This window comes from Brachycentrus maculatus, unplaced genomic scaffold (genome assembly GCF_059751285.1).
Source record: "Brachycentrus maculatus isolate JH-2025_06_01 unplaced genomic scaffold, ASM5975128v1 h1tg000131l, whole genome shotgun sequence".
Classification (NCBI taxonomy): Eukaryota; Metazoa; Arthropoda; class Insecta; order Trichoptera; family Brachycentridae; genus Brachycentrus; species Brachycentrus maculatus.
The window spans coordinates 51202-76629 of NW_028280884.1; the positions used below are offsets into that span (position 1 = coordinate 51202).

Consider the following 25428-nt stretch of genomic DNA (forward strand, 5'->3'; position numbering starts at 1 on the left):
CGTCTGAAAACTTTTCGGGAAAAACAATTAATGACACTTTTTTGCAAAACAGTACAAACACATACAGCCATCTGTTGGCATGTTTAAAGCGCTATGAATTATAAATAATTTTATTGGACATGACATTAATCATTCTTTTCAATGCGCTAATTAAATTTGTTCCAGTTATGACTTCCGGAAGAAACAAGAACATCTGAGCATAAAAAACACGCAAGATTCTTATAGAATTAAAGTTTTAATAAAATAGTTTTTCTTTAAAAAATGGTAAATACAATTTACAAATCGCAAAAAAAAAAAACATTTACAATTTGATTTTATCTGTTCTGCCTTTTATTGACATTCATTGTTTTACCCAAGGAGTCTTTGTTTTATTTTATTTTTGTCATTATTATGTGGAAAGAGCCGAGGAAAGTGCTATCTGCAATGGTTAGCATGATAAACATTTACTTTCTACACCGCCCCAAGTTTTTTTTTACAGATGTTTAAAATCTGTATGCACCAGAACAACAATTCATCTTTACTGCTATCTTTTTTTTTATATGTACATCTATTTATTTGTTTTTCGACAGTTTGACCGTTCCATCACAAGGAGAAATATCACAAATATGTATGAAAATAATTGTTATTTATTAACTCAATTTTGAAAAAATCATGTACATATGTGGCATTAGTTCAGGTTTGAAAATGTGATATTATTTTCACACATAGAATATGAGATGCTGACTCCAACATTAGCAACTACCAGGTAGATTAGTGGAAACGACCTGTATCCAGTTGAATCGGAGTTCAAAACACAAGGTAGGTATTACATCATCTCGATCTTCTTTGTCCAAATAAATGCTCAAATTTAAACAGCTTGACAAAAAAATAATTTCAGGTCCAATTGAATTCCCCTTTAATTCGTTTGAAACATTGTTAAGTGAACATTGTTACTGCGAATTAACAAAGTGGATTTCAAATTAACAAAGTGAGTTGGGACTGTTTTGAGTAGTCAGTTACAATTGCCAATAGTTTATTAAATGCCAAATAGTTTTATTATAAAAAAAAATGAAGTTTCAAAATTTAAAGAAAATTGGTTGTTTTTTTACTCGTGTCAATTAAATTAAAGGCCAATTTGAAATCGCAAATATTATTTTTATTCATACAATGCATTCCCAATTTCAGGCGTGGATGTGACGCTTGGGGCGGGTCGTTGTATCATATAGTGGATTCACTAATCTGTCTGTTTATACACTTTTGCGTTGAATTTTAAATTATAATTTTATTTAGAAATTATTTATTCAGGTGAAATATTTTTTCAGTTTTAAATTAATACATTGTTTGCGGAAAACGCTTAAAAGTGTCTTTTACAAACTATTGGTAGAGAGCGGTAGACGCTTGTAAGCATTGTTTTTGCTTAGTTTTGGTAAAGCACGAGAGACACCAAAAAACATTGTGCAGATGGGCGGGCGGAAGACTGTGAGTATAATTAGGGTCTGGATTGATAAAAAAACCGCCCGACAACAATGTGTTAACAAGAGTTTTTTTTAAGAAAACATTTTGGGACCATTTAAAAAAATATATATTTTTTCAATAATGGTAAAACTTTAATCATGTTCCACAGGCGCCGTGGCTTATTGGGTAAACGCTCAACTGCGAAACTGGCGTCGCAGGTTCGAGTCCCGCCAAGTTCAAAATAAATTCAAGAATGATTTATTTTCAATTGGCCTGGATATTTGTGATGTATTTTTTACATTTACCTTCCCTATCCTTACTATCCTACCTGCAGACAAGCCTCTAATAGAGGCTTTGCGGGTTATTCCTTTTTTTTAAAAATCATAGTATAATTCAAATAAGCTTTTCTTGTAACCCTAAAAAAGTTATTAATATAATTTTATCAGTCAAAATGATCGCTTAGCAATTCAGAAGTTAATCCTCTTCTTTTTTCTCGATCCTGTGGATTGGTCTGCAGCAACAAATGACACCTCCTTCGCCACTCCTGTCTGTTTTGCGAAACCCTCTTCAGCTCCTCATACGACGAACAGCTCGTGTCCTCGTTTAAGTCGCAAAGATATTCGCGGCGTGAACGTCCTCTGGCGTTTGTTCCCTTTTAGGTGTTAATGACATTCACCAAAACACGGTCTAAACACAATTTTATTCTATAACTGAGTTTTATTAGTTTATTATAGAAAAGTAAAAGCATTTTTATAATGTTATAATATGCATTCTAATCGGCGTCTAAAATGAATAGAAGTGAAACAAGGTTACATTAAAAATTCGTTTATTTTACACATAAATAAATATCAATAATTATTACCAGTTCTTCAAAATAATGCGGTGACGAGTCATTATTATTTTACAATATAAACTGAGGACAGTTCAGCATCGACACTGATCACCTGATCACCACCGGTACATACATATTTGGTTTGTATAACTTCCTTTCTCTGACTTAATATACGTTCCCCTCCAATCTTTTCCACTGAAAGGAAAACTCCATATAAAAGGGCCCAATAAATCATCTGTCAAATAAACATACTGAATTTTGTACGGCTGTTTCATAAATTCATGTTTAGATGTTGTTGGTGCTTATCTGGGACATTATACAAAGCACTTCTTGACAGAAAGGCAAATTGATATACATAATTCCAAAAAAATATAATTTTAACGCAGTTTAATATAAATAAAGGAATTAATATAGATGATCTTTTAGATTAAAAATGTGTTTTTAAATAATCAATTGTTTTTAGATGATCATATTTAAGGTTTGCAATTTAAATATTGAGGCGACTTCTGGAAGTTTATAAAATAAAACTAAAACTTTGTTTTTAACCAATTATGATCTAGGTTTTCTTTTTCTATATGACATTGATTGATTACAACAAAAAATATTATTTTTAGCTGTATATTTACTTATATTATTTGGCCAGTGATCGATTATATCAAAATCATTATCAATATCAATTGGGCTATGTAAATTACTCACTTAAAATAATGAATATTTATTACGATAATATGCAATTCTACTAAGAAAATTATTGTAAGTAGTGAACTGACCTAATGAACCTTTTATGTGTCTGATGTTTCAATTTTCAATTCAAACCCTTATCCGCATCCCAATGGTGCATAGGGCACTGCATTATACAAAGACAGTGTTATCTTGATCGTTAACACACGAAGGAAAGGTGATCAGCCCTCCGCTTCAGGTACCAGTCCTGGGTAATATTGAATAAATATTAGAGTGAAAAAATCACTTATATTTATTTGACCCCCTCTGGGAATCGAACCCGGGACCTCCAGAATGGGACCTCTGTATGTACACAACTAAAATTTTAGTTCGCCAGTTCACTTTTAGCGTACAAAATGTATCAATTTGCTTTCCACTGAAGAAATACTACAAGATAATACTCAGAAACAACCACCAACTTCAACCAAAAACAGCTGCAGATATGTAAATCAATTGATTTATTTTTTAATCAATATGGATTTAAAAAATTAGCTTTGAAAATCAAAAGTAATTGTCCTGACGAAGAGACGAGTACGTCTCGAAACCGGTAGACACAAAAATCTCGGTGAGTGGTTATATACTAATATTATTAACATTTTTCTAAAAAAATAAATAAGTTATTATTTTTACTGGGCCCTCAATGGTTTCCACAATAGTAACACCAATTCATATTTTGATACTTATGTAAAAAAAAGTTATTGATTTGTGGAGATTGGTTCCAAACCAAGCTATAATACTTTTTTAATACAGGCAACATTTGATTGAATATATTAAAGTATTAAGAGCTTCTAATGTGTTTTCAATTGTAAGAATATAAAAATAAAAATAAAAAATTTAAAGCAATGTTTGGCACTCACTGTCTTCCATATAAATGAAAACTTGTCATGAGCTATAGATGAAGATCTCGCACTTTTTAGTTCCATTTGCGAATTATTTTTTAGATACATAGTTTTTTCACATTTAAATAATACCTTTTTATAGGAACGTAAACTTTATTTTTCCTTAATAAGATGGCGATCGAAGGTTATTTTTGCTAATTTTTTATTATAGCTCGTTTTGGAATGAAGCTCCACATTCTCACAAAGTGAACACTCCATATTGCTTTGTGTTTTATCGATGGGATTAAACGTGGACTTAAACCGAATCTTAAATAAGTTAGCGAGGACGAGTGCGCGTCCGTTAAAGTTAATCATTAACCGATTGCTATTTAAAATATCACGGTCGACCAGTCGCCGAGTGGACATTTAGAGATAACTTCCGTCTATGAATATCAAATCCATCCGAGTCCGGCCGGTACTGTCGCACTCGGAGGTTTGGTATTCACCGATGGATTATGCGCCGATGAATGATTCAAGCTCCCGAGATTGCTATTCGTAAAAAAATAACTTCAATTTATTCCTAGTGCCTTACGCAACACCGCTCGCGATAGGTGTACATAAATGTGGCAAATTCCGATTTAAAATTACAATTGAATCTACAAGTAATGTGGATTTCCAGACATTTTTCTTATTGTTACGCTATGTATTCCTGATTTTATTTGAGCACAGGACAGTATCGAGTACATATTTCATAAATAAATATTTCTAAAGCGAGTAAAAGTTTGCGAATTATCATGCAAAGAAAGCTTATTGCGCCTCGCTACATTGCAATATTTCTGTTTTCTTAAAGAAAACACAAATAAAATATTTTTTCTTTTATATTCACAAAAAAAAATACTCATAATGTCACACCTGACGCTATTAAACCCTGTTGCAATCTGCATAAAAGGATATTTTTGAATATTTATTTTGAATATTTGTAATCGACGATCGATCCGACACGGCGCCCTGAGAACCATCGGGATCAGAACAAAAGACAGGTAGGTGGAAAACTGAAGTACAAAATATTTATGAGAAAATTTAATAAATTTGTGACTGTAAATGTAAGATGAAAAAAGTAATTGCATTTTGAAAAGCGCAACGGGTGTGACATAACCTATGGATACATTCCCATCTTGTGTTTATAAAATGCATAAAAAATACAACAGTTAAATGGCGAATTGTATTTTTTGTTTTATTCTTACATTGTGCTTTCGGGGAAGAAATGTAGAGGTTACTAGTTCACTAAGACGCATTATATAATAAGGAGTATTCTCTTTACGTAAAATTATCTCCCCTAACGTTCGGAGGTTAGTTTAAACAAAGTAAAAAAATAATATTGTTCACTGCGATTTCGTCACTTGATAAACAAAACATGTTAGTCTACTAATATTAACACAGATTAACATTATTGGTAAACTCGCAACTTGCGACAACGTCTCTTCTCAGCAACATTGTGTATTCATTACTCCAAAGTTCGTATTTCCATACAGTTTTTTTACCGTAAAGGCAATTTGCACATTGACAATGAAATTTGTGTATGCGCCGACAGCGAGAATGTCACAACTCGGGCTGCATCTCCAGCTGGGTCAACATAAAAATCAACTCGTCGCCGGGATTTTGTTCAACATTTTCAGATTGTCTTTCACAGTTCAATGAAATTTAGAAGAAAAAAATCCTAAATATATTTCTCTTTTTGAAATGATTACCAAATGTAATAATAACACGTTTTAGTTTATAAAGTTACGGAACAATAATATACTATTATTTTTACCCGTAAAATCATAAAACCACAAGTTGCGAGTATACCATTACAATCTACATTACTGTTAATAAAATAAAAATATATCACTCGGTCACAATGCTCATTTAACGCATTCTACATTGGAATACCTGAGATTCGTAACGATTCGTAAAAAAGGATTAAATTTAAACAATCGCTATAGTGACCATAGAACGACTCGAATAATAGTAATTATGTTTGCAGGCGGAAGAAGACAAATAAATGGCCTAACTTAATTTCAAATAGCGACTAGAAAAACAACTAAGTATTTCGACTCAAATATCTGCGCTCGGAGACGTGCTGAATCCAATGATTGGATATAATAAACCATGTGATGTGATGAGACGTGATGGAAGTAGCACCAACATTGGGGTGAGGTGGAACTGGATTTGTTGAAATGGGGAGGTGTTCCCGACAACTTGTACCGTTTGTGATAGTTATTAATATTGATCCTCGTAACAATCTGTGCTTTCACAATATTTTCCTTTCCTCGCCTAATAAGCTTTCTATTATCTTTGCATGGATCCGATGCGACGCTCTATGGACATCGGGTGACGATGGTGACGATAGAGAGCGGAAGAATAAAATAACAATTGTAATTCAATCGGGTTAATTTTTTACTCGATTCATTAATAAGACCATAAAATCATTTATTTTATCACATATAATTTGTAAATCAATCTGTAAAAATGTATTATAGAAAGTCATTAATTCGCTCCAACTCTACCACCAATCATATCACAACTCTCTTTTTTTTTTCAAATTAATGATTTGGCAGTCACCCGGTGAAAGGATGTTTCTGCCAGAGTCAAGTATTATTTTTATTTATAAACAAAAAAGAACAGAAAATAATAACAATCAATACAAAATTTCATAGTTTAAAAGCGTACAACTCTGGTTTTAGACTATGTCAAAATGAATCCAATTTGGTAGCCAACATTTTGGTCAGCTAAAAGTGTTTCACAACCATAAATATCTCAGGATGAAGCTGTGAATATTTGTATCAAGCTGAAGAAATGACCGAACCGAACATTACAGTACAAATGAAGCCCGTCAATGGACGCGAGGATCAGTATTAATGACTACACCTACAGTAGCGGGTGTTACGCTGGCCAGATTACTCTTGTCATCCGACACAAACTTGTAAACTTAGCTTACGGTGAGTACAGTCGTGTTTGTGTCCAATGGGACTCTGCGTATGGCACATACAAAGGAGGTATATAATCTGACACGTCTCCAACAAGGGAGACACAGTTAACGGGACCGAACAATTCCTTGCAGAAATGGGACTCGTTTTAGTGGATAATTAATGAAAATGGCACTGAATAAATCTGGAAGCGATATAACGGTAAGGACACCTCCCGGACATACAAAATATAACATTTTCGGGTTACAAAATTACATATAAAATCCTAACATTTCTCATCTAAATTCAGTTATTAAAAAATACAAAACCTAACAACATGCTGTATTATTAGTAAATGGGCTAAATTGGTATATTTTCCTTAAATTTAAATATCAAATGTTAAAAAAGTCGTAATATATTAAATGTAATATCATACAAAAATAAATAAAAACGATAAACCTAGTGATGATCGACGGACACTACGCTACCAGACTGGGGTCGGGTCACACGGGTCCGGGCCGCCGGGGGCCTAGCTGTCCCCCGCGCCCAGCAAGTTGTGCAGCTCCGCGTAGTTCAGGATGGCTCGGTGCAGGAACTCGTACTGCAGCTGCGGAGCGGACACACGGGTTACTAGGGGCCTACCCGGTACTCGGTAGGTGTGGCGGGCCACGGAGAGTATACTCACGAAGGTGTCCAGGCAGCCCATGCGCTGCGTGCGCAGCTTGCGCGTGACGGTGGCCACGTCCACGCGCCGCTCGGTGAGCAGCTGCGTGACGAGAATGCTGAGCGCCACGAACATGGAGGAGCGCTCCGTGCCGAGGCTGCAGTGCACGAGCAGCGGCGGCGCGGCGGGCGGCGCGGCCCCGCTCTGCCCGACCAGCTCCGTGATGCCCCGCGTCACCTCCGGCACCTGCCCGCTCACCGTGGGCCACCCGTGGTACTGCAGCTGCGTCACCCGCGCACTCTCCTGGTTCTGTAGGCACACACACACAAACAAATTTATCTAATTCCTGTATGGCTGATACAGGAAGTGATGTCTTAGTCCACATGGGCTTTGGCTTATCCACTACTATTAATGCTTTAGTTTTAGGAACCGACGGGTCAGAATTATAATTGATATGAAGGATACGACCAGAAAGAGACGGAGAAAGGTATTACCTTAGTGTTGGTGACCTGGAACTCTCTGCGGGTGTAGTATGGACAGGACTCGCTCTGCAGGTAACTCACGGTGATGTGTTCGTAGGTGATGTCCTGGTCGTCCCAGTAGCGAGGGCACTTGCCTTCGCCGAGCTGAAACACATCCACCGTACAGTACAGACTGCTGACCCCACTCTTGCATCGGGCGGAGCGGGCCGGCGGTACTCACCTCGCTGAGCATCACGATAGTAGAGATCCCTTGCTCCGACACCATTCTCCAGAAGTCCGCTATGGTGTTGGGGAGGGGGTCCTGGGCCACTATGTACGACTCTGAATTGTCATAACCTGCAAACATAATCAAATTGGACTGTGGTGGGCTCGTGTTCCGGCAGTGTACTATAGACCGTACTAGAGACAGAGGGAGGCACTGACCTTCTATAAAGGAGGCGTTGATGTAGGTGGAGTGCTCCCTGGTGGGCAGGGGGGCGAGGATGACGCGGTTGTGGTCGTACGGCAGCACGGCCTCGGAGCGGTTCTTGGCGGCGTGCTCGGGCGCGCTGCCCGCCTCGCTAGCACGTTCTATTTCCGCTATGGCCAGTGACTTTTTCTACAAGATAACACCGAAAAAACAATCTTTATTGCGCAAAATTTTCTAACAATACATAATAATAAAGTACAAATGTACAGACACGATTTTCCTAGTCTGTTAGCGTCTGATTTCCGGTTATTCCATTATATTAATTCGATAGCACCTCTTGCCGAGATTCATCGAAATTAATTGATACAATTACAACTTGTTGGTCATAACTGTATCGCTGTTGAGCAATAAGCAAGCCACTAGACGGTTATTATTATTAAAGAATAAACATTACGTTGAAACTTACTTTTAAATACATATGTGAAAAATCATTCCTACGAGAGAGATATAATGGAAGTTCGAGAGAGTCACCATGTAGTTGAGCAGCATGAAGTCGGCCTCCATGGCGCAGATGGCCTTGCCCTCACCGGTCTGGCGCAGGCGGTCCAGCTCGGCCTTGAGGCGCGGCAGTGGGATCTCGCGGTCCCCGTAGGAGGCGTGGTCCAGCAGCGCCCGGTACACGAAGGCGTACTGCTTGAGCGACTGCACCAGGAAATTACGCTGGCGCCGCAGGTCGCACACGGTGTTGAACACAGCCGCCTGCCCCTCGGCCGCCAGCTGCTCCAGCAGGTGGTCCAGCGCCACCAGCGTGCCCGTGCGCCCCACGCCCGCCGAGCAGTGCACCAGCACCGCGCGCCCGCTGCTCGCCTCGCGCACCCGCTTGATGAACTTCAGGATGGCGTGCGGGTGCTCGGGCGCCACAAAGTCCTTCCACATCAGGAAGTGGTACTGCTTCACCACGCGCTCCTCGCAGGCGCCGCCCGCCGCGCCGTTCCCGTTCCCGTTGCTCATGTCGCCCACTGGAACACACAGAGCCGCGTGAGGACCGCCCGACGGGTGTACGACAGACGAAGGAGCAAGCGCTAGCACAGTACCTCCGTTCTTCTTCACCCCGTTGGTCTCGATGATCTCGCCGTCGCCGTTTGACACGGGCTGCTTGCTGATCCTCAGCTCTCGGATGATGTAGTCGGAATATCTTAAAAATACACAATTTTCTTAGCTCGCAACATACATTAGCAACACAACCCATCCGTTACATTCTTTATAAAATACCTAGTCAGACTATTTGGTTCAATTAGGTTGATACGCAAAGGAAATTGTAGAAACGGTAATTGGATAATGTTCACACAGAGATGGTGCAAGTACCTCTTCTCGCCCTGGTGCGTGACGTGGATGTTGCCCGCGTACACCTTGTCGGCGTGGTGCTGGTCCGGCCAGTACTTGGCGCACTTGACCTTGGAGTACTCCTCCAGGTTGGTGAGCATGACCACCAGCTCCAGGTTGTGCTCCCAGATCATGCGCCAGAAGTCGTGCACCGTCACGTCCGTGGGGCCCTGCGCGCAGATGAACTTCTTCCTCTCCTGGACCACGATGGACAATCATACGGAATTAGATACGGATCCGACTGCCTAGTTATCCATCTTCTCTATCCCGACATTTCAGCATAATATCACTTGCGTGATCAAACTGCCTCGAAGACCCGTTCTTGACCTTTTCAATTGTACCTGTCTGAGCATGCACATTCCTTTCTATTTATTTTCCATTCTTACATCCATCAACATTTCAACATTCAATCTACTTCCATAATTTGCATGTCATGCACGCAGTGCAATCACACTTTTAATCCCTTGTATTTTTGCATGAATTGTTTTATTACAACAGATATCAAACAAATCATTTAGGTGATACATTTTCCATTTAAGCTCTGAAGGAGTAAAGTATTTAATATGATGTGTAATAACTGCAAAGCAAACATTTGTACCATGTGTCTCTCTCTTACTTACAAACACACGATACATATGGCTAACGAGATGGAAATATATTTTGTCAAATTATGGCACCGCCAAGATCAGCATTTTACCGTCAATATCTGCAGTATGAAGAATTCGCTACGTTTTAACTAAAATATCAAGTATGTAGGTAAAATTAAGTAAGCAGTAATGTATATAAAGGGTCCGCCAAATAACTTTTTTTTTTCAAAAACAGGGCGCAAAACATCGAGTGTAGCTTCGGCTGTGTGGCACGTAGCGCCGTCCTGTTGAAACCAAATGTTGCCAATATCCTCCTCTTCAATTTTTGTGAACAAAAATCCGTTCAACATGGCCCGATAACGATCGCCATTGACTGTAACGGCCACTCCTTGCTCATTTTCAAAGAAAAATGGCCCAATTATGCCTCTGGACCAAAATCCGCACCAAACAGTGACTCGTTTTGGGTGTACCGGCTTTTCAATGTATGCGTGCGGGTTTTCTGTGCCCCAAATACGACAATTTTGCTTGTTTACATACCCGCCAAGATCAAAATGAGCTTCATCCGAAAAGATGATTTTTTTGGCAAAATCGGCATCTTCTGTAAGTCGATCGCAGGCCCACTCAGCGAAGCGAAAACGCATTGGATGGTCAGTTGGCTTCAACTCCTGAACCAATTGGACTTTGTATGGCGTCATACCAAGGTCTTTATGCAAAATTCGTCTCAATGATGTCTCCGAAATGTTCAATTGTTGAGAACGACGGTGAATTGATGTTGATGGCGCTTCACGCACACTTTCTGCCACAACATCGATATTCTCGGGTGTACGCACTGTTTTTGGCTTTTCACGCTTTGGTTTATCGATGAGGATGCCAGTTTCTTTCACTTTTTTCACAAGATAACGAACATACGGAGCTGACGGTGCTTCTCTTCTTCCAAAAACCGTACGCAATTTTCGCACACATTCTGCAACATTACCATGATTTTCAAAGTAATGTCGCAATATTTCCCAGCGTTGTTCAAGCGTATACACAACCATATTCGCTCAGCGGAAGGATAAAACTAATTATCTGTCAAATCAGACATGAGCTAAGTGTTACCATTCACGAAATAAGCACTAGTTGAAAAAAAAAACTTTAGATGGCGGACCCTATATGTGTATGGATGGTGGGTTGTCGCCCTTTTATCTGTTTGATAAGTGGGCAGGCAGTAATAAAATGAATTAAAAACATTTAAATAAGTTGAAGATAAAGAGAGATGGTAAAAAAAGAGGAGGAGGTTCCGCAGGGAAGGAGGTACGGGTATGGGTCCTCACCTTGTAGCCCAGTACGACGTTAGCGTTGATGTAGTCGCTCCCTTGGATGCCGTCCAGCAAGGACAACTTGACTCTGGTCTGGTCGTACGCCTTGATGTCCGGATAACGATTCTTGCCCTGATTCTCCTTGGCCTCGGAGGCTTCGGTGGTCCGGTCCGGAAAGGAATCCGGCAAGAGCTGTAACACATACAGCGACTGCCGTTATACTTCACTTCTATCCGGCACATCGCAAGCTCTAAAACATATTTTCCCCAGCAAATGTCCATCAATTGGATTTGGAAAATGAGATCTTCCATCGACCATACTCGACCATGCACAATGACACATGATCCATCCCTTTGTCAAAAGTATCATTTTATATTGTTATGAAAATATAAACAATTAGTTGTTTATATACAAGTGCCTGATTTCCTACAAGACAACGTAACGAGGCATCGAGCAAGGTAATACGCATTTAGTAGAAAATAAGTTAGCGAGAGTTGTAGCCAATAAGTAGATAAAATACAATATGAAACAATGCTGCGAAGGTCAAACATACCTCGAACTCTTGCTGAAAGCCGTAGCCCGAGTCCGTCTGCCTCTCGGTGTAGGCCTCGAGCAGGTTTTCCTTGGAGATGGGCGGCATGTCGGGGGGGCTGTGCGACACCAGCTGGTGCCGCCCTCCGCGCAGACCTTGGTATATATTCCTGGAACACGTCATATTACTCAACCCAGGGAAAACATGGCTAACGAGTTACGCTCAGTAAACAAGCGTGCGGGTGTTTACCTCAGCGTAGTCTGCAGGGTGTTCATCTCCACGCCGTGTTGCGGCTCCTTGCGGCGAACGTGAGCGTGGAATGCGCAGAATATTATCATCAACAGCAGCATTATGGCCACGGCAACAGCGAACCCCTACAAACACAAGTAGCGCGTCACTCACCCGACAGAGAGGAGGATAGAGCGGGACAATCGAGGAGTTACACGATAACACAATGCAACAGAAACAAAATTTGCAGAAAATGTAAAAAAAAGGATGGCCAGCAGTTTATGGAAGGTTCACCATTAAAACGAAATCAATAAACGAACGTACCTTTAATAATGCAGTCTCAAATATGCTGTCTCCTGTTGGGATGTCATCAGGTCCAGGGTTCAGTACGGAGAAGTAGTTACTGTAGACCGGAGCCCACTCTGTTCCCTCCGAATGAACTGGAAACATCAACGGTCAGTTACTCGCCATGTGTCCGTATGCCAAACTCTTAACCGCCATACGGAGAGATGAAGAAAATATAGCTTACCCAGCAGTTCCACGAATCCCGTGTAATTGGAGTCGATATCTAGCTGGCCATCGAAGATCTGGCTGGAGGAGTCCTCCGGAAGGAGCGCGGAGTCCGCGGATCCCTCCTCGGGCGCCGGGCTCGCGACCGCGGCCTGCTCGGCGTCACCCTTGTGCTCCTTCTGCTCCTGCAGCTTCCTGAGGCGCTCGTTCCTGCCCTGGTTCTGGTCCGAGCGCGCGATGCCCTCCTGGCTGGCCTCCAGCTTGGTGGGCGTCTCGTTGGCCAGGTCCACCATGAGCTTGGCGAAGTTGTCCGTCTCCTCCACCTGCCGCTTCCAGACGGCGTGGCGGGAATACAGACCGACTCGAGACTCGATATTGCCCGCGTCCCTGGCGACCATTTTGTGCTTGCCCAAATATTGTGAATCGTCGCCTGCAAACGCTCGCCTATCTTCCTCGCTATTTGCTTTAGAAGGACGCATCACAAACTCTTCCACATCTTCCTCGTCATTATTCGTCCAAACTACGTCGTCTTCTTCAAATTCCAGACTATCGTCACTTTTATTGTCTGCGTAATCATTTTTGAGTCGGTCATCCTTCCAGTCTTGTTTCTCGGTATTGTCCCGTAAGCTCTCCAGTGTCCCGGGTTTGTTCTGGTGGGAGATTCTCCTGTTGATATAAAAGTCATCGTCCAGGGTGAACTTCTTTTCGTCATTGTACCCGACCACCGGATTCTGTTTCTCCAGGGTATTATCGGGCTGAGAGTTTTGGTAATCTTGCAGATCCTGGAGGGCCAATTTCTTGGCTGTTTCGTCCGTCGGGAATTGCCTTCGGATCTTCTTTTTCTTTTTAGCAGGTTTGCTATTGTCAGATTCGTTCTTCTCGGTGGAGGCAGCTGGAAGAAGACGATATTGCGGGGTTTAACTTTATCAAGGGATAATAAACAATTTGATTTTTAGGAAACTTACGGTAATCTTCGTCGACGCTCTCGGTGGTGGTGGCTTCTGCGGGTTCCTCCTGCAGCACCGTGGTGGTCGGGACGGCCGTAGTGGTAACGGGGTCAGTCTTGGCATCAGCGAGCGCTCTGTAAAATCGAGGAACGAAAAGTTAAGCTGTTTAAAACTAGAAATAAACTATACATACTTCTAAATATATCGAGAGAAAACACATTAGAATACTCAATCCGGCTGATTAGTTCTCCAGTAGATAGTGCGTATTCGCTTCGAGAAATCTCTCAAATCTGGTGTTCCGAGAATACAACTCACTGAGGAAGATGACTCACTTCTCTCTCCGCTCCACCTCCTGCACGTCCACGATCTCGGTGAGCAGCTCCTCTTGCGAGGGCGGGGTGGGGAGCGCGGCGGGGCGCGGGGCGAGGCTGGCGCAGCGCCCGCACTGCCGCACCGACGCCGGGTCCCCCGCATTCAGGGACGTGCCATCGCCCAAGATCACCTCCGAGGGCAGGGTGTTGCTGCAACACAAACGTATCGAGCCAATCTCATCAATTCAATGTGTTCATAAATAAAATTCCACCCGGCATAAATTAATGGGATACAGATGACATACGTAGATGATAGAGGGTAAGGAAATTACTGTTCTTACAACAAACTTTGATGTAAGATTCAATAGTTTGTTGTAATTTAGATGTAAGAATGAAAAACAGTGGCATCGAGCCGATGATGAAGATAGGAGGTCTAGTCTAGGTCGAGAGGGGAGAGAGCTAGTAGGTTTTCAGGGTAGATTTCACAGACTTGTGACATCGTACAAGTTTGACTGCGCTGCCATGGATTACAGGCAAGCGGCCTTTGCAATGATATTGGAGGCATGCGTACCTGGTGAAGATCTCGGCGAGGTAGGCCCCTGCGGCGGAGCGGGCGCTGTGCACCTGGCGGTACGAGGACACGGCCAGGTGCTCCGGGGACGGCATGTCGGCCAGCCGCTGAGAGTTCTTCATGCGTACCAGGAATACTCTGTATGACCGATAACAAAATTACTTAAAAAATATTGTTCCCAGGCATAATTTTGCAAAAGTTGATGCCAATTCAAAACAGACTCCACACAACGCGAGCAAAACTACCCAAGTCACAGAGTATTTTCTTCTCCGTCTTATTCCTCATTAGGTTGTGACCCTTGTGGAAGCAATGACTCTTCTCCAGTTATCACTTGACTGCGCTGCACGTAGCGCTTCAAACACCGAGTATTATAAGAGCTAACATCAGGGTATAGTAAAAGCATTCCGGATCCCTGATGATTGAAGCCAACGGCGGTTGATCACGAGAGAGGCAGTGTTCGACTAACAGCAAGGACTCGGTGAATAGTTCACCTGTAGCAGCAGATGGCCCCGTTGCGCTCGCTGATGCGCGGCATGTAGAGGCGGAACAGCCAGCGCCCGTCGTACTCGCGGACCTTGTCCCAGCGGAGGCTCTGCAGGGAGTCGCGCGGGGGCACCGACGGAGGCGTCGTGCACCAAACTGTCACCTGGAAAGTGTACATACGTTATCATTGATTCGCACACATCATGGGAAAAAACTTCTAACTTAAAAAACAAAAGCTTGTATCTTCCAGACTAACACATTACAAATGGAACTTGTGTTTATCCTCTTTTGCCGCCCTTCCGTGATCTGACATGATGGTTTTGTCTCTGAGGTTTTGCGCTTTAGCTGGCATACGAATGGGAGCTGGCATAATTGAGATATTAAATACTGCCATTCTATCCCATACAATTTAATAGTTTAAGCACATGTTCTTGGATCGTTATTGTCTGTTGAATATTGTTGTTAAATTTTTACAGCAGTCATTCTTCCCCGAGAAGGCTTATTTTGTCTGAGGGTATGGGATGAATCCCACTACGGTCGGTCGTAACATACCCTTAAGGGATGCACATAACGTCCATTGTCACATTTGTTCATTCCGACAGAAATTCTTGGAAATGTACCACGCCGATTCGGGCCCGCATTGCTATAGGAATGATGATGAATTTCAAATTAACACCAATCAAATTAACCAATCACAATATTTATAAATATGCAAAAAATTAAAGACTTTAGATACAAATGTCTGACAGAAAGTAAATAAATAATAGAGCATGGTTAGCTCGCTCGAGGAACCAAACTCAGTTTCCTTCCGCCTGCCGTGAGCACGCTAGCATCGTCAGTTACCGGTTCCCCGGGCCTCTTGGTCCTGGTGACGGCGCTGATCTTCACGGTGAAGTTGGTGTTGGGCGCCATGTTCTCGAAGCGGGTGGAGTTGGCGGTGGCCTGCACGTGCCGGATCTTGGGGCCCCACGAGAGACTCTCCAGGTTGCCGTCCGCGTTCAGGAACGACGCGTTGCTGAACAACTCCACCTGGAAGCGGACATTCACTGGTGATGAGTAGGATATCATTGGGTAGTCGGTTGGACCGCCCCGCCTGAAGCGAGACCGAGTGCACTCACGTTGTAGCGGATGACCTTCCCGTTGGGGGTGGCGGGCGGCAGCCAGGTGGCGTACAGCATGGCGGTGCCGCTCACCGGGTCGTAGCGGCACACGAGCGCGGCGCCCGAGGGCGGGCCGGCCGCGCCATCCATGGTGGACCCGTTCACGGGCTGGCTCCACGCGCCGCACTCCTTCGTCAGCTCCGAGCACGACCGCACCTGCACATACGCACATTCAGCATCCTAATAAACACATCTCAGTACGTTGTATGGCAAAGTAGGAGAATGATTATAAGAATGCGTCACCTTGAAGATGTAGCTGGTGTCGGGCGTGAGGTTGTCGAACATGTAGGGCAGGTTGCGGTAGTTGCCCGAGTGCACGGCCTCCTTGTCGGCCGTGTCGGGGCGCCCGGGCTCGCGCGCCAGCAGCTCGTAGTAGTGCACGTACTCCGCCAGCGGCTCGGGCGGCGCGCTCCAGCCCACCGTCACCGAGGACATGGTGAACCCCTTCACCACCAGCGACGGCACGAACCGGGGATCTGACAACAACCGTTATACTAATAACACTAGTTTATATAATATACCAAGACTAATTTCTCTTCTTCTGCACCCGATGGTGCATAGGGCACTGCATCATATGAAAGCAGTGTTATCTTGATCGTTAAAACATAAAGGAAGGGTGATAAGCCCTCCGCTTCAGGTACCAGTCCAGGGTCAATATTGAATAAATATTAGTGAAAAAAATCACTTCTATTTATTTGATCCTCCCCCCCCTGGAACCGAACCAGGGACCTCCAGTACGTTAGCCGAGCGTGCTGACTATTACGCTACAGAGGCGGACAAATTTTATTTTTATTTTTCCGTCTCTCTAAACCCAAAGAATGAATGAATACATGTCACTTTTGGAGCAATCAGGAATTGAATCTCTTGTTAGCGTAACACAAAAGGTGGGTAATCCTACCTTCGTCGAGGGTGGTGATCCAGCGCGGATCGGCGTAGGGCGGGCCGTACCCCTGCGAGTTCTTGGCCAGCATCTTGAGCTGGTAGGTCACGCCCGGCTCCAGGTCCGACACCACGAACTGCGTGCTCAGCGGGCTGATGGGGCTCGAGTGGTAGGTCCATGTCTCCGTGCCGTTCTTGCGCAGCTGCAGGCTGTACGCCTCCACTGGCGAGTTGCCATCGTTCACCTGGGATCACAAGTCGTAGAAATTATAAAACGGAACAAAATGACGCTGACACCGCGACCTACTACACTGCCATACTTCATCTGGGAAGAGAAATCGTACAAATTTTAAATTGGCATAAAAACATCATTGATACCACGAGACAATGTACTAAGGTTGAGTGAATTCCCATTAATTTATCCAGGAACGTGAGTCATACAAAGTGTGAAATAAAATAAAAATATATAAAATATATAGACATTGTAATCAAACTGAGCTGTAATCAAGCTGAGACAAGCATTATCGATAAAATTAAAAAAGGTGTGTTGAGATGGTTTGGACATGGTAGAACGAATGAGTGAGGAAAGAACGGTAAAACAAATGAGGCGAATGTAATTGGAAAAAGAAGCAGAGGAAGGCCGAGAAAAACTTGGCATGATCAAGTATGCCAAATACTTGATAAGTGGTCAGGTTAGGAGTCAAAACAATCGGCGGGTATGTATGAGGAGATGCATGAACGTGGAAGAGGCGAAGAATGTTTGCAAGGACAGAGTGGTGTGGTGTTCTATTCGCTCTGCCTACCCCGGCGGGGAAGCGGCGTGATGGTTAGTTAGTTAGTAATCAAAGTAATTATAGGGGGTAAAAGCAACCAATTGGAGGAAATGGAAAGAAAGAGAAGAGGCCTGTAACCAGCAATGGAGGACAGAGGGCTCATGAAGAAGAAGAATCAAACTTAGGCAATATTCGTAGAGGTAAGCCCACTTATATAGCATAATAGTTGAGCAACAATGGATTTTAAACATTTTAAAATCGTCTATACTTTCCGCGTGGGTAAACTATATTTCAGAGACTGTTTTTAACTCTCCCGAATCACACCGGTCTCAGCTGCCTCAGTTACTCCGCATTTAGCTCTCGCGCACATGTTTTCCGCATATCCTTACTAGTTATTACTTACAGTCCAGTTGAGGTAGATCTTCCTGGCGCCGACGGCCTTCATGAAGTCGATGCTGATCTGCGGCTTCTCCAGTACCAGCAGCTCCACCCTCTCCACCACCATCTGGTTCAGCATGGCGTCCCGGACTCCGCACAGGTACGTTCCTGAGTTTAAAATTTACAAAAATATTGATGGATTTTCTCTCTCCTGTCTTATTTTGCAAATGTGACTTTAACCTTTAGACGGACATGCGCCGCGTGCAAAAAGGGTAGCGCCCTGCCCGAGCATTTTTGTGAAATATTCGCGCGACTTGCTACCTACGCGTAGCTGTTATAAAAATAATTAAATCCCTAAAATTAGTCGTCCTATTTAGGTAAAATATAAAGCGTTATCAAAATAAGATATTATTTATAATAATTTACCGTAATAAAGCAGCTTTGTTTTATTACAGTCCACCTTATAAAACACGACGCATCTCCCAAGAGTCAACCTTGTGATGCAGGTACAAATACTAATATTACGCATGATGACTGAAATATTTATCGGAACCAAAAATAAAATAATGGATCAGTATCTCAAAGATATTCATATTTTTAATACTATTGTCATATATCAGCGTAATCCAATAGTGAAATGCATCACAATCAACCGGTCCTGTATGGAACCGATTGGCATTGAACGACGCGAATCCGGGTTCCCGTAAAGGACCACTGGGCGGCTAAAGGTTAATCAGCAATAAAGGAAGAAATATCTCCCGCATCATCCTGGGCTTGCCTTGTCTCGGTTAAACTACCTCGTTTAGACCTCGGTTAAATTAGCCGCATCGTGTATGAAGGAGGAAAGAGTCGGCGCACTGACCGTTGTCCTTCCGGGAGATGTCAGCCAGCTTGAGAGAGCCGTTGATGTGGGTCTCGTTGATCTGCACCGACAGCTGGTTCTCCTGAGGGAGCTTGGCCATCTCTTTATCTTTGCGCCACTTCACTTCCGTCAGATTGAATCCTGCAATAAATCACCGACACTGTGGATATGTCCAATATTCAAGAATCTTGTCTACAAATTGATTTGAAACTACTAATAGTACTACTAGTTCGTCTAGAGGCAAATTCACTCGCACGTGGCTTATAATATTTACAAGTTTTAAAAGCAAAACGGAACGGATGTTCAAACAAGGACAGAATGGTAAACATTAGCAAATAAAGGACCTGTAAAGTCCAAACATCCATTACCTATCCATGTAAACACAGGAACAACTGGCACAAAAAGTAAATAAAAATCCGCAGCAATGTAGTCACGCTGCAGGATATTATCTAGCGCAAAGAGAAATCGATTCGGTACTAACCCTCGAAGATGCAGTAGATGACGGCCGTGGAGGAGGGCAGGGCGCGCACGGGGCCCGGAGAGGCGCCCGCGGCGCGCGCCGGCAGCGACAGGTCGAGCGCGAGCGCGCCCTCGCGTGCCTCGCCTGCGCCCGGCGAGCGCGCGCGGCACGCGTAGCGTCCGTGCTGAGCGCGCGTGGCGTGCGCCACGTGCAGCCGCGCCAGCACACCGCGCGCGCGGTTACCGTCCGCGTCCACCGACAGCGTCACGTTCTGCAGGGACGAGCGGTACCTGGAATTCAAAATAACGGTCTCTCTCGATTCAAGCTGCATTCACGCACTGCTGGATTATAATATGGCGGGATTATTAATTTCGAATATTATTTTAAATATAGAGCGTATCGCATAAACTGAACGAGCGATAATGTTTAAATGATTCACCACTACTATTTCTGAATTGCGTTTTTTTAATTTTAAATCTTGAATTATTGCGTTAACCGCCCTACCTGTACGAACATACGTGATATGTCCGCTGTATTATAACTCGAATGCAACAAGTCTCATCCTGTACATTCAGGTATAAAAAAGAATACCCGCAATTATAGAAATGTTTGTAATATGTCAACTACTCGACGAATACGTCATACGGCGCGTTAAGTATTTGAGGTCAATATCGCTGGCTAGCTCATTTGTTGAATATGTCGAGATTATATTCGATACATGTATTTATAAAAATATCCAATAGAATATTATAACAAAAAACTATCCGGTCACATCTTATGTTGAGAACCTCTGACTCACAATGAATATAAAAAGGGTCATAAATAGGTCTATTGTTTAAAATTTTTGTCTGGTACATTGTTAACAAGCATTGTCGTTGAGAAATAATATGAAAAAAAACTGACGATTTTTAACCTACTTTTTTAATAACCCAAAGATTAAAACGACATTTTACCAAAATTTGAGAAACAAATATAAAAAAAAAACTTTATAAACTATTTAAATGAGTTTACTTCAATATTAAATAGATTGGCTTGGTAAAATTTTTGCAGTTTGCTCACGAAATATAAATGACTTGAAGGAAAATATTTTTACAATTAAAAATTGGGATTTATTATCAAAATGTAAAATCTTGTACAAAATTTTTGAACACTCTTTTTATCTATGGTTATTTACTTCATCAAAATGAAAGCTGACACTTTGTTCTCGCAGTCATACAACGTAAACAACTCCTACGAAAATCTAATTTAAAATCTCTTTCATATCAAGCTACATTATGGAATAAACTGAAAAATCATACAATTAAAATAATAATAATAATACTTAAAATAGTTAAAGGAAGAATAAACCCTATACATCATAAGAAGGTAAAAATTAAGCAAAACCTTTTTTTTTAAATACATTAAATAAAAATGCTACCACTCTTTGGTCGGCCTGACTGAGTCAGCAGTTACATCAATCATAATATCCAAGGTAAAAACTATTTGATTTTTCATAAGATAATAAAACTGTCCAGTGATATGATCCAACGATATCGTTTGGAACAACTTTATTTGCCAACAATGAATACAGTTGGTGTTTACATAAGTACAGATGTGGATGTCAATACAACGCAATGGCGATTTGCTGTTTGCATTCCATCAACCTGCTTTCGGGATTTACGCGTCGTCATTGCCATCTTTTAAATAACGAACAATTGTTCATTTTATATGTATCACGATTAATCATTAGTCAACTGGGAATCATTCTCTGGCTTTTCTCGCTGACTAATTTTTATTCTTACTAAGTAAAGCTGCATTTCATATAATAAAACAACCACATAGTTTTTTTTCCACTTTTATTGTACCAGTGACCGGATTTTGTCATTACCAATATCATCAGACTGGGACAGACCAGTCTGATAATGTTGGTAACAACAAAACCAGCTCACTGGTCAAAAAAAAGAAGTGTGGAAAAAACTGTACAGTTGTTTTTTATTATTATATATAACACAAGTTTTGCTTTACTGAATAGATGGCATCGAGTTATCAATATAAATTTATTTTAATTTTGAGTAAATACAATTACTAAATTTATGTATCAAATGTTAAATCAAACAGTTTTGAGTTTACTTGTTGTATTTTATTGTTAGAAAAGCACATAAATATCAATTTTGTGATTATTGTTTCACCTAGTTATGGCATTTTCAAACAAATGTTCAACATTCAATGGAAAATGACATAACTAGGCGAAACAATTGTCACGAAATTGATTTTTATGTGTTTTTCTAACAATAAAATACAACTTAGTAGACTCGAAAAATCAGCGTTGGATTTAACATTTAATGCATAAATTAAAATGGAGTTCTACAAATTAAACGTCAAATCTATAAACAATTAGTATATACCACTATTTCTTGAAATCTATTGCGACACGTGTTTCGAAGCATTCAGCATCATTTTCAAACACCATACACGGTTGAAAATGGATAGATTTTACCACAAAGTTACTGGAAAATATAAATTGACTTTACGACGACTTATGAATCCGCGTTAATGCAGGACCGGTCCTTGAAGCTTGGCGCGGGGAGTGCTGCTTGATAAAAGGAACATTTGAATAAACACAAAATGGATGTTGGGTTGGACTCACTGCTTGCCATCCATGAGGATGGGCGTGTCGTGGAAGGTCCACTCCACGACGGCGTCGGCGGGGGTGATGACGCAGGAGAGGGTGGCGTTGGTCCCCAGGTGACCCTCCGCTTTCACCTGGATTATTTCCGGAATCACCTCTGCAAGATACAAACAAAACAATTATTCATATACAACATTTTGAGTTTTTCCAAATACTTCTTCTTCTTCTTTTTGTAGATCCTAGGGATCTGTTTGTGTCTCCGCATGTCGCTCTTGGGATGTCGACTCCCAGCTGTCTTTCCATCTTTTCGGAGGTCTGCCTGGGGGTCTGCGTCTTTCAGGGTTGCCTTGGAGGGCGATATGTGGAAGTCTGTCTTCTGACATTCTGTTTATATGTTCCTTCCAGTATCGCCTTCGTGTCGTCCCCACCTCATGATATCCTCCGTCTTACACATGCTTCGAATGTCGGTATTTCTTACTCGGTCTCGCAATGTGTTTTCGGTTATGGATCGGAGAGTCTTCATCTCGGAGGTTCCAAGCCGAGATTTTGTTCTGGAAGTATCTGCTCTTGCCTCAATCGCATAAGTGGCTATTATAATAATAATAATTTGTGTAGCGCCATTTTCGTAAAACACTACCTCAAGGGCGCTTATAAAAACAATATTGGTCGAACACATGTTCACAAATCACATGTTCACATGTTTCCAAATACATGTTCACAAATCTGGATTATCTCTAAAGGTGGGGACTGACGGGAGTATTTCGTCGTAACGTAAAGTCATTTGTGGCGAGCGCTCCGACTATGGATGGAGCGCTCGGCTCACTGTGCTGACTATACAAATGCTCGCATCGTGGCGTGTTACGTTACAACCAAATGGCTCCGGTCAGTCCCCACCATTATATAACTCCTAATAGGAGATAATCCAGAACAAGTATTTGGACACACTCAAAATCATATAAATAAATTGACTGGTAAAATTATAAGCTAAAATAAAAAAATTTAAAGGATATTTTCTACCGTTTCTCATGTATGTGATTATAATCCAAGATTCGGACCTCACATACAAATAAAAGAGTTTCCGCTCTATAAAAAGCTTCTTTCATCTCACCATAGATGTCTAGTGAAATTCTAGTGATTCAAACACATGTTTCGAATTTGAACAATACGTATAGAAGTTCCAAGAAGTTGTTGTGTGGCTGTCAATCATGGGTAGAATTGGTGAATGTTACACGTGTGTAAGGTGATCACTTAAACCAGCCTATGATGGTCGTAAGCATTGTTAATACCCAAACATCCATATTCTTCGTCATGTTTGTTGAGATGTCAAAAAATAATATAATAATATAAATTATTCATATTTTGCATGACCTGTTGGACTTCTGCATGTCAGATATCCAGTGACCAACTATACAGACTGTACTGTTATATTTTTTAATTAAGATTTACTTAGTAATACCACTATTTCTTAAAATCTACAGTGACACGTGTTTTAAAGCATTCCGCATCATTTTCAAACCCGTTTTTTAAGCTTTCATTAAAAATTGATGATTTTACCACAAAGTGACTGTCGAATCAATTAATGAAATGTACTGTTATATATAAAATTTTCATGACGGTGTTATGCAAACGTTATTCTTCTTTTACTTTAGTTTTTACCCTTGAAAAGTGTTCTAACTGGTGTCTAGTTATTTATTATTCTTATTTTTTACATTTAATTTTAAAATATTACAATTAAATAGAACAAACAAAAACTGATGACTACTCTAAAACATCAAATTTACAGTTAGAGACATTTTACACTCATTGTTATCAATCTTAAAAAAATACCTTTTCATTATTCGTTTTAAAATTAATAGTTGAGTAATATATCCAAAATAAAAACACGGTTTTTGTTGGATTGAATTCTACATTTCTTTATGTATATTTTAATACGTGACGCGTTTCGTCTTCTTAGGACATTATCAAACACTTTTATCAAACATTAGTGTTTGATAATGTCCTAAGAAGACGAAATGCGTCACGTATTGAAATATACATAAATAAATATAGAATTCAATCCAACAAAAACCGTGTTTTATTTTGGATATATTACCCAACAATTCAATATGGAATTCTTCCAACTGTCTGCAGTTACAATAAATACATTAAAATTAATAATCGTTTTGAATATAAAATCGACAGTATATAAACAAAACAAAGTCAAAATGAAGTGATTTCACAGTGCAAACAACTTTAGTCTCAATGTGAGAAAATACGACAGACGAGTCGGTCAACATTAGGGAAACCTTTTTATGAATCAAAAACAAAACGCGTTTGCTTTTCTTATCAGTTTATTTAGTGGAGAAGATAAAAACCGCAAAGAGGGCCGGTCACTGTCCACACATAACAAAACATTCGGCAGATAAACATGGAAACGTGGAGCCGAGATAAAACAGGGACGTTATGCCGTCTCGTTGTTAGTCAACACGCGCGGCGGGATATCCCAATAACGAATAATGAATGTATATTATTGCGCGGAAGCGACACATTTAAGACAACAATGTCTATACATCTGTATACAAAGCGAATCTAGATACCGCAATTTACTAATAATAACCGCGCGGTTTATGCAAATACGTAATAATGAACACACTCTTTACTCACCATTCGCAAAAATATTGCGGAAATGTATGATAAACAACACGTAAAGACCTAATAAAAACCATCTCGCGCACAGTCCCATTGTGATGGCGGATGCTTTATTAAGTTCGGTTTTCACCTAAAGTCACCGCCTCGTGTAAAAGTTAGGCACTAAACTAAGAGGGTAATTCGCACATATTTTTTCCGAGTGTCCGGTATCACACAACTTTGGATATTTACACATAAATAATAATAAAAACTGCCCCAGCCCCTAGCTGACACCCACAAGCCGTGCGCAATCCCATAGATTTAAATGACGTAGATGGTAGATGAGAATGGCTGAGGACTAAGCCAGCACGTAAGCGAGCGTTTACGCTTTTTAAAACCCCAATTATTATTATTTTTTAGGTTGATTTGGTTCATTCAAAATATAGTAATATCTTTATCAAATTAAAATAAAGTTTTTCTTCTAAAAAATCCAGCAAAAAATAAGCGAATTGATTGATTTTTAGTGATACATTGAAAACGAATT

The 25428-nt window shown here is 41.2% G+C and overlaps 2 protein-coding genes across 5 annotated transcripts in view; one reads left to right on the forward strand and one right to left on the reverse strand.

Moving 5' to 3' along the window:
- Nucleotides 1-5120: 5120 nt before the first annotated feature.
- Nucleotides 5121-25206, reverse strand: LOC148309301 (tyrosine-protein phosphatase 69D-like). 4 transcript variants are annotated; one of them, XM_088260332.1, is made up of 26 exons: nucleotides 24921-25206; nucleotides 22296-22434; nucleotides 19691-19959; nucleotides 19210-19350; nucleotides 18373-18515; nucleotides 17216-17441; nucleotides 16561-16793; nucleotides 16276-16473; nucleotides 16001-16186; nucleotides 15166-15320; nucleotides 14675-14812; nucleotides 14125-14313; nucleotides 13811-13926; nucleotides 12865-13737; nucleotides 12660-12775; nucleotides 12357-12481; nucleotides 12129-12276; nucleotides 11591-11767; nucleotides 9673-9887; nucleotides 9402-9502; nucleotides 8806-9326; nucleotides 8322-8496; nucleotides 8119-8234; nucleotides 7911-8042; nucleotides 7438-7725; nucleotides 5121-7359 (listed from the first exon to the last, which is right to left on the reverse strand). In XM_088260332.1, the coding sequence occupies exons 1-26, from the start codon at nucleotides 24997-24999 to the stop codon at nucleotides 7282-7284; spliced, it is 5277 nt and encodes a 1758-aa protein (XP_088116458.1). In that variant the 5' UTR covers nucleotides 25000-25206; the 3' UTR covers nucleotides 5121-7281. The 4 variants fall into 4 exon arrangements, with proteins under 4 accessions (XP_088116458.1, XP_088116459.1, XP_088116456.1 ...); XM_088260333.1 differs by having other exon boundaries at nucleotides 8839-9326; nucleotides 24921-25205; XM_088260330.1 differs by having other exon boundaries at nucleotides 8806-9502.
- The window catches only part of LOC148309302 (IQ motif and SEC7 domain-containing protein 3-like), a 113045-nt gene continuing 108634 nt past the window's right edge, over nucleotides 21018-25428 (forward strand). The window contains exon 1 of the mRNA XM_088260338.1: nucleotides 21018-21140. The gene's annotated coding sequence lies outside the window, so the exon portion shown is untranslated. The remainder of the gene's footprint in view (nucleotides 21141-25428) is intronic.